This window comes from Pseudozyma hubeiensis (assembly GCF_000403515.1).
Source record: "Pseudozyma hubeiensis SY62 DNA, scaffold: PHS69, whole genome shotgun sequence".
Lineage (NCBI taxonomy): Eukaryota > Fungi > Basidiomycota > Ustilaginomycetes > Ustilaginales > Ustilaginaceae > Pseudozyma > Pseudozyma hubeiensis.
Genome location: NW_012133851.1, coordinates 278,969 through 287,198, shown reverse-complemented (window position 1 = coordinate 287,198; position 8,230 = coordinate 278,969). Strand labels below are relative to the sequence as shown.

At 53.3% G+C, this 8,230-nt stretch overlaps 4 protein-coding genes across 4 annotated transcripts; 1 reads left to right on the top strand and 3 right to left on the bottom strand.

Moving 5' to 3' along the window:
• Window positions 1-500: 500 nt before the first annotated feature.
• On the bottom strand, window positions 501-926 carry PHSY_007332 (cystathionine gamma-synthase; the record flags this gene model as incomplete). Its single annotated transcript, XM_012337926.1, has 1 exon — window positions 501-926. One exon carries the CDS (start codon window positions 924-926, stop codon window positions 501-503), a length of 426 nt encoding a protein of 141 aa, XP_012193316.1.
• A 1,086-nt stretch (window positions 927-2,012) lies between these two features.
• On the top strand, window positions 2,013-3,494 carry PHSY_007331 (hypothetical protein; the record flags this gene model as incomplete). Its single annotated transcript, XM_012337925.1, has 4 exons — window positions 2,013-2,440; window positions 2,519-2,663; window positions 2,936-3,001; window positions 3,363-3,494. The coding sequence occupies 4 exons, from the start codon at window positions 2,013-2,015 to the stop codon at window positions 3,492-3,494; spliced, it is 771 nt and encodes a 256-aa protein (XP_012193315.1).
• Window positions 3,495-4,369: 875 nt separating this feature from the next.
• Window positions 4,370-6,874, bottom strand: PHSY_007330 (hypothetical protein; the record flags this gene model as incomplete). The annotated part of the gene is made up of 1 exon (XM_012337924.1): window positions 4,370-6,874. One exon carries the CDS (start codon window positions 6,872-6,874, stop codon window positions 4,370-4,372), a length of 2,505 nt encoding a protein of 834 aa, XP_012193314.1.
• An 88-nt stretch (window positions 6,875-6,962) lies between these two features.
• PHSY_007329 (hypothetical protein) lies at window positions 6,963-7,957 on the bottom strand (the record flags this gene model as incomplete). The annotated part of the gene is made up of 3 exons (XM_012337923.1): window positions 6,963-7,226; window positions 7,318-7,357; window positions 7,437-7,957. The coding sequence occupies 3 exons, from the start codon at window positions 7,955-7,957 to the stop codon at window positions 6,963-6,965; spliced, it is 825 nt and encodes a 274-aa protein (XP_012193313.1).
• Between the last annotated feature and the right edge of the window lie 273 nt (window positions 7,958-8,230).

Genomic DNA, 8,230 nt, shown 5'->3' with positions numbered 1-8,230 from the left:
CTTCAGCTCATGAGGGTTGGAACAACGTCACGAGCTTCTCGTGGCAACGAAACACTTTTCGTCGACAGCGGAAGAGCCGGTAGCTTCGCAGTCGTGTGAATTGCAGCCTTGTAGTATAATCCTAAGGATACATATTGCTCCTCATCGGCTTGTTGAAGAATCATTTGACACTATGATTCTTGTTTGTTCGAGTTGCTGACGCATGCCACAGGAGTAGGTTGACCGCGTATGTGAGCGTAAACCAGCTAATTATACACCTAGTATGGCTGACGGCTGAGAACAATACGAGCAACAAAAATGGGAGCAGTGTGAAAGCTATCCTAGCAGCGCTCAAGCGGCAACCTTGAAAGCTCCAGTGAAGCAAGGTGCTATCGTAGACATGAAGGCACTGGAAGTGGTCCAAATGAGAAGGACAAGTCGAACATGCAAACACACACTCCTTCTCACTTTCTCCTCCTTGAAGCATTGCCGCTAGTTTAAGACGCAGGAAATCATCAGTATCAGAAGTGCGGAGCGAAGCGAGCGAGGACGTTGTGAAGTTCCTCCAACTTGTTTGCCTCCTGCTGGAATTGAGTACCGGCGAGAGTGAGCTTGTTCGGATTTGGCTCAGTAGCTCGCAGCCAGCTCCAATTTTCAAAAGGCTGTGCGATTCTCTGCTTCTCCTCTTGCGTCAGATCGTCGCTTTGATGAGCAGCACTGTAGAAACGATAAGAGGAAGTCAAGCAATCAGAATCCTCGTCTTTGGCTGTGACTTCTATCGGAACGCGACGTCTACCCTCGGATGCGCTCCATGGCAGCGACTTGGTTTTGGAAAGTGACGAGTCGGTCCGCGTCAATACGATTTCCCGTCCTCGATGAGAACGAAGTGAAACGTTGTCCCTGGTAACGGGAGTAATTCGGCCACCAATGCAGGACTGGGTGGCCATGCAAAATAGGTCCCCGCAAAGGGCCACTTCGGGGCGAGAGGGGGTGTCCAATATCTCGCTGCTGTAGGGACGAAGCTTGAGCTCGTCCGAAAGCAAGCAGAATGTAGATGGAGAGCACCTGGAGAGCAAAGCAAGCCGTGTTCATCTTCTCGTCAGATAAATTTTGGGCGGAAGAGAGACTATCGAGGTGGTGATGATTAGCCTACAAAAGAGTTCCCGCTTTTATTCCAATCCAGCTTGTCTGACTTCTTCTTTTTACGAAACATTCCCACTTGACCTCGAAAGGCATTCGAGCTTCCAAAACCATCAGGAAACGACAACCGAACGGCATAAAGCAGTAAAAGCACCGCGAGCAAACTCGTTCGAAATCTCCGAGTGTTGCTTGTACAAAAAGGCCGGTGACTTGACCCCTTCAAAGTGAAGCTGATGTTATCGTCATCGACCCTCTTAATGACACGGCGGGTCTTTGCCCTGATGGTTCGCACAAAGTTCTCTCAACTCGACTTTGTTTGTTCGTGCACCACTTCATTTGTCCCGACTTCGGGTCTTTTCACGCCATCCGCCAACAGTACGTGCGAACTGTGCAACGGTGGGCCGCAAAGAGTATACACAGTCTCTCTCACTATCTCGAGCTCGCGACTTGAATAATCGATCTTTGCTGCAGACGTCGCTGAATGAGATCTTGTTTGCTGCCGGAGCGTGGGAGCGTAGTGTCGAAGATCACCGAACACTTTTCGTGCAGTTTCGGCCCTTTGTAGCGTGAGATGACCGAGCGACTTTCGCCCTGGTCCCACAGCGAATTATCACTACCAGAGACGTGGGAGCTTCTCCTTCATTTCGTATTTCGTACGAAGTGCTGTGTCAAGATCCTCCCACCCGGTTGTTGGCGAATCACGTTACTTGGTAACCAGCTAGTAGCAGTTGCGATCCAGCTGTGTCTTGCTTCTCCCTATCGATGAGCTTTGATCATTGAACCTTCAGTCAGACGAACTGTATTGACCACCCGCGCACCAGCTCGAAGTTTGACTTGACTTTCAAGACGACGTAGCGACCCCGAAGATGCTGTTTACCCCTCATGCGGCTTCCATGTTCTTGGCGGCTGCTGTACCCGTGATTTTGGCCGTTCTGCTTCAGCCACTCAGCACGGGAACCGAACCACAGCAAGAACCCGACACCGACCTGTCGCTTGGCCGTATCTACCAAGACCATTCGAGGAACTTACTAGCAGAGTCATCCCGCCCTAGTGGTAGCCGTCGTCCAGACACCGAGCTTCATATGTGGTCAAGCACATCTTCGGTCAACGACGAGAGCCTTAACCTGCATCTCGGAACCACAGAACGACAGACCGAGCTCGAGCGCGAAGCTCGTATCAAGCAAATTGGAAAGCTGCGGGAAGATCTCCGACAGTACTATGATTCTTCTTGGGAAAGCTGGCCAAATGCCCACATCACGCAAGGGAGGTACCAAATATATGTACCTACGATCAAGAAACGAGCCATGGCAGCTTTTCTGCTGTAAGTCACCACCACAAACACTTATTCTGTGCCAGCTCAGTAGAGCGCCTGACCACTATCGTCTGTTCAATTTTGCAGCCGAGACAAGTATAAGGACATAATCGACGCCAAAGGCAGTGGAACAGTCTGGCCGCTCGAGACGTACCGACGGTGGCATGACAGCCTTCCCGATCGGGCCCCGGTCGGCCGGACCGTAGATAGGATTGACGATGAATCCAACGAGGTCAAGGATCAGGTGGAAAACATCGAGAGAACTCTGAGATCGTACGAGCAAGCTATCAGAACATGATTGCTCCTTTGACGCACTTGTCCGTTACTTCGAATCTGCTATTTAGACACTTCCATTGAGCGGGACGGCAAAGGTGGAAGACTCGATGTTGACAGTGTAGCCTCCATCGGCCTTCTTCGCCTCCGAATTCGCCGGAACTGAGATAGCAGTGAGGCGCCGTCGATCTAATGACATCTCTCATCCACATTTCTCTTTCCCATATGCAGGCGTACCGTCGAGATATCGTGGCGCATCGTAAATCTTACCGTGCCGGCTCAACCGGCAGGCAACCGGTAAACTGAGTCTCCAAGTCTTCCTCAAGCCTTAAGTTGAGTGACCGTCGCCCTCACAGTTTCCTACTACCTAAGAGCCTCGTCCAGACTGTGACTACTGGATATTTCCCCAAAGCAGCAATGTCGATGTCGCGCTTCCTCATTCTGGCTATATTGACGCTGACTTGGACTCATAGCGCACGCTCAGCCGGCGATCCTCCTTTGGGCGACAGTTGGAGGGCAGCATCGGATCCCGACACTGAGCTATCGCTTGGAGGCATATACGAAGGCTCACAAGCGAGACCACTTGCGACCACCGTGGATACAAGTGTCAGTGGTCATTCAGGCCCTTATACCGTTGTTGGCGGTGACAATGTTCCAGAAAGATCCGGTGGAGGTCCTGCCCTTCGCTCTTATTTTGACTCTGGTGATCTGCAAACGCCATTCGTACGTCAAGAGCGGCTGGAAAGGCTTGGAAGGTTGCGAGACGATCTACGTCGCCACTTTGACGTGAATTGGGAGGTCTGGCCTGCCATCCACACCGACCCTAGAGGTCGACCGGTCATGTACGTGCCCACTGTCAAGAAGCGAGCTCTTGGAGCTTTCACACTGTAAGTGAGACGCACACCAGCTCTCCGTCCAAGTGCTCTGAGGATGAGCTCTGACATAGCAGATTAACTTTCATTCACGATCGAGAGCAGGCGAGAGAAATACCGAGACCTTCTCGATCCTTTCATGCCCGACACGGTATGGTCGCTCGAGCAGTATCGTAGATGGCACGACAGTATTCCGGATCGATATCCTAGACTCAGGCAAGTCAGCCGAACTCACGGATACGGACAAGTTGTGCGAGGCGTGGATCTCATCGAAAAGATATTGAAGGGGCAAGCTTTCATGGCTTGATTAGGATTGGTCGGTGCCGAGGCAAGAGGGCAAACCCGCTCGGGTTACAAGCTCATAACAGTCAATGACAGAAAGCTGTGAAATAGCATTGAAACAGCCACGATATCAGCCTGATTGAACTGTCGATGGATCTTGCTCGTTAGTGACGAAGATGTGAGACTACCCGAGGTAGATAGTTCGAGTCATGCAGGTAGTCCATCTCGGCTTCGAAGGCTGAAAGGAGCTTCGAGTTGATGTCGACCTCCCGCGATCTGGCTTGAATGCGTGCCTTACGCAGGTTCAAGCGAAGCCTGAGCAAGGACTCCAGATAGATCGGGTGGGAACGCGGAAGCTCGCCCCTCACGGCAAGAGAAAGTGTCGTCGGTAACGGTCTCATCAGCTCATCCATTTCCGCAAAACGATCTCGAAGTGCCCTCAAGTAGTTGGCCTCCTCCTGAGACAACAGCGACCGGCCAAGGCGCTGGAGCAAAAGGCTTTTCGTACGAGTCAGGTGGAACGAGGGGATACGGTCAGCCTATGAGTCGATTCGGATCCACTACTCACATCATCTCGCTGCCTGACGTACCTAATGACATCGTTAGCTTGGTTGAAACGTGCTCCTTCGTCGGTATAGAGGAGATGATAGAGACGGACGGGCCAGAGCAGCGCCTCGGAGAAGCTGAGTCTATTTTGAAATTTGGACCGGTAGGCAGCCCAGTGGTCCCGCAACGTCGTCCTTAGATCATCGGGGAGGATGCGGCCCGCAAGCAAGCTGTTCTCGTGCAAACGCCAGGCTGCAATGGTCCGCGCGTGCTCATCGTGTAAGTTCATGCCGATCGGTGAAAGAATCGCTGTCATGTCCGCCTCGGTCGACGGTGCTTGTCTTCCGGACAAAACCTGCGATCCATCCCGCTTGACGAGATGGCTTCCTACCTGTCTGGTCTGCTCAATTGGCTCTCGAATGTTTGCTAACTCCGTTTCGAGATATTTGACCAGCTTGAGGTCTTGCAAGAATCGAGCGCCTTGGGTCATCGTGCGGTGAGAACGTTCTGCGGTTGCTTTAGAAATGCTTTGCAACATCGCTCGAGAGTCGTCCTCGGAAGGGGCTCCGATCAGCGCTGACCGCTTTGCCCGCTCGAGATCATCGAGGGTCGGACTCAACAGACGCTGCGTAGCTCTCACCCTCGTGACGGCAGCTTCGAGAAAGATGGCTCGGCTTCGGTCGAGCTGCAGGGCTTCTCGATCAGCAAGGATGCGAGAGAGGATGGGCCCCATCTTGCGAAATCGATCGCGACCCACGTCATTCAACATCAGCTTCATCAACCAGCGCCCGTCTTGGAGATTCATGTCGCGACCTTGGATGGGGAATTCTTCACGATGGTCGCGAAGGAGGTCGACGAGCTGCTGTGAATGATGGGGAGTGAAGCCAGGCTGAGGCAAGAGCGGCCGATCACGGCTCAGGAAGCGAATGATTACAGTCGTGTCCGGTAGTGCTTGCGGCAAGCCAGTCGAGCTTTGCTGTAAGTTACTGACTTGGGACGGAACAGCTCGCCTGCGCTCGAGAGACTCCTTTGGCAGCCTTTGCGTGACATCGCGTCGAATCAAGCGCCGGCCCGTCGTCATTCGAAGATTGGCTCCTTGAACGACCTGATCCAGGCTTTCTTCGAGATGGCCCAGGAGGCCCAAATCCACCGCGAGTCGAACAGCGTTAGCTCCGCTGATTCTTGAACGTACTCGAACGTATGCCGAGACCCTCGCCAGTACCGCCTTGATATCGTCCGTTGCCACGCGTGGGTCACGCAGCGCTTGAATGTGCTCGGTACCACGATCCAGGATCTCGTCCGTAGTCGGCGTCAAGACTCGACTTGCGTATTGGAAGCGAGCTTTCAGAGCCTGCAGATATTCAATTCTAACATCATCTAGGCCAAGCTCGTCTTTCTTATCAATCAGGTGCTTGAGAACCTTATCGATATCCCGGAATCGATCCCTTCCCACAGCTTCCATCAGCTGGCTGGCAAAGGTCCTATCGTCTCTGATGTCAACTGCTCTAGCCCGGACTGGATGAGCAAGTTGGTAGGGCTCGTAGATGCTCTGCAGTTCTTGAAGTGTTTCACGAGAGCGGAGAGAGGGCGGAAATAGTTGCCGTTCGACCGACCAGTATGTGGCGATTGGCAAAGCTCCAGTCTCGTGCAGCTCCAGTGACAGACCATAAATTGCTTCTGTGAACGGGTGATCGGGAGCGATGGCGCGCTGACTACTGCTCGGGTCGCCTGCCCGAGCGAAGAGAGCGACTCGGCGCGAGGCCAGCTGCTCACTGGGTGTCGATTGGGACTGTACGAGGACATCGATCTTGCTTCTCGCCGTCGATGCTTGCTTCCGCGAATCAGGCGTCTCGATTGCAGACTCTCGTATATGTCTCTTGTCGAGATGTCTTCCAGCGTTCCCTGCACGGGCAACATAGCCGTCGAGGGCTTTCTCAACTTCCTGGAGCAAAGAAAGATCCTGGATAAATCTGAGAGGACTATGAATTGGCTGATGCATCCTTGCTCTGAGTCGTTCGCGGACCTCCAAAGGCTCATGTCCGAAGTTGTCGTGGACCCAATTCGTCATTCGCGATAAGACCTCGTCGGCCGAAGCCAGCTGAATGAGCTCATCGACGGTGGGTGTCATATCTGCCTCGGTGTGCCCAAAGCGCTGTCTTACCGCCTCGAGATAGGCAGCTCTGGCTCCTGCCAACTGCAAAGGCTCTTGATTCTGCAGCATGTGGTTTATGATCGGCTGGATGTCTCGTAACCGATCGCGCCCGCTGGCCAGAGTCATTTCGCGAAGAAGAAAGCGAGGGTCGTCGTAGTTCACTGTTGAACCACGCAGAGGATGTGTGCGCTGGTATTGCTGGTATCGTTCGATGAGGAAATTTCGCTGGTGCGGGTCGATATTGGTGTTAGGGAGCAATTCCTGGTGCCTCCGCAGAAAGTCGGCGATAGCGTGGGCTCCAGGATCGTCAGCCGTCATCGACAAGCCTCCCAAGCCTGTTCAAGGGTCAGCCAGCTTTGTTGCTGCTGTGATGAAGGAGACTCGGGGCCAAGAAACCTCCTCTTCTTTAGCTTGACCGAGCTCGAGGCAGGCTCTGTTCGACACAGATCTTTGCTGGCAGCGTACGCTTCCACGTTGCGACGTACATGATGCGGTCCCGCTTGCGTCGTTTTACGGACCAGGTCTTCGAATTCCGTCTCGAGCTTGACGAGAAGGTCGTGATCTTGACGCAAGCGCGGCAAGTTTTGTCTGATTCGTTCCGCTTTCTTGTTGAGCTCCCATTGTGCGTACTGCTGCGCCCGCAAAGGCCTTCGCGAATCGCCAAAACGCGCTGAGAATCTGACACTATCCTCAGAAGGGCTCAGCAGGTCTGCGGTAGTCTGGAAACGTGTTCGAAGCGCCTCGAGGTACCCGACCCGTACCGAGTCAAGACGCAAAGCCACGGCGTGTTGCTTGACGAGACTGGAAGTAAGCAAATTGCAAGAGCGAAGTGAGTTCCTCGAGAGTCTTTCCTCTAAACATTTGCAGTCAATAGACTCACTCGAGATAGTCTCGCATGGAAGCAAAACGATTCCTCATCACATCGGTACGGAAAAGCTGGACAGCCTCATCGTCCTGCATGGCGCGATTGTCCTCGCCCCTAAGCGGGAACCAGCGTTGGTATCCCTCGTATTTTCGGGCCAATTTGACCGCGAGAGGTGGAGGCAAAGTTGCCGGATCGATGATCTTATCGTACCTCCGGTGAAATGCGATGATCTCAACGGCTTGAGGATCATGAAGTCCCATGCTCAAGAACTCTAGCGTTGAATCCAGCGGCAGTAAAGGGTGGAAGGGCGGGGTCGGCTCGGAAGTCGTAGGCTCGAAATGCTCCCCTTTCCAGAGAGAGGAGAAGGTGCCTCCTCGTTTCTGTAGCTTGAAGTCATGATAAGGCGAAGCTGAGTCACCCGGAAAAATGCCTTTGTGCTCGAGGGAAGTGATTGGCGGACCATGAGGTGACTTGATGGGGCCACAAGGGGCAACAGAAACAGCGGTAACGCCGATGGGAACCAAAAGCTTCAGCATCGATGCAGGTCTGTCGATCGAACGATGATGGTATCGCAGCTGAAGAATGGTCGAGCTCTATCTCAAATGCGGTCAGTGTCGCAAGGACCAATCTTCTGGATCGGCTCAGAGGATGCAGAACTTCATAGACGGCCTCATCTCGTAAGAGTGGTTCTCGAGGGTCGCTTTCGTGAAGTGGCGTGGGAGTGTCGACACGGCTTCAGTGCTCCACTAATTAAGCCAATGAAATGGCTCACCGAACCAAGGGCAGCAGCCAATGTTGACGTAATGATG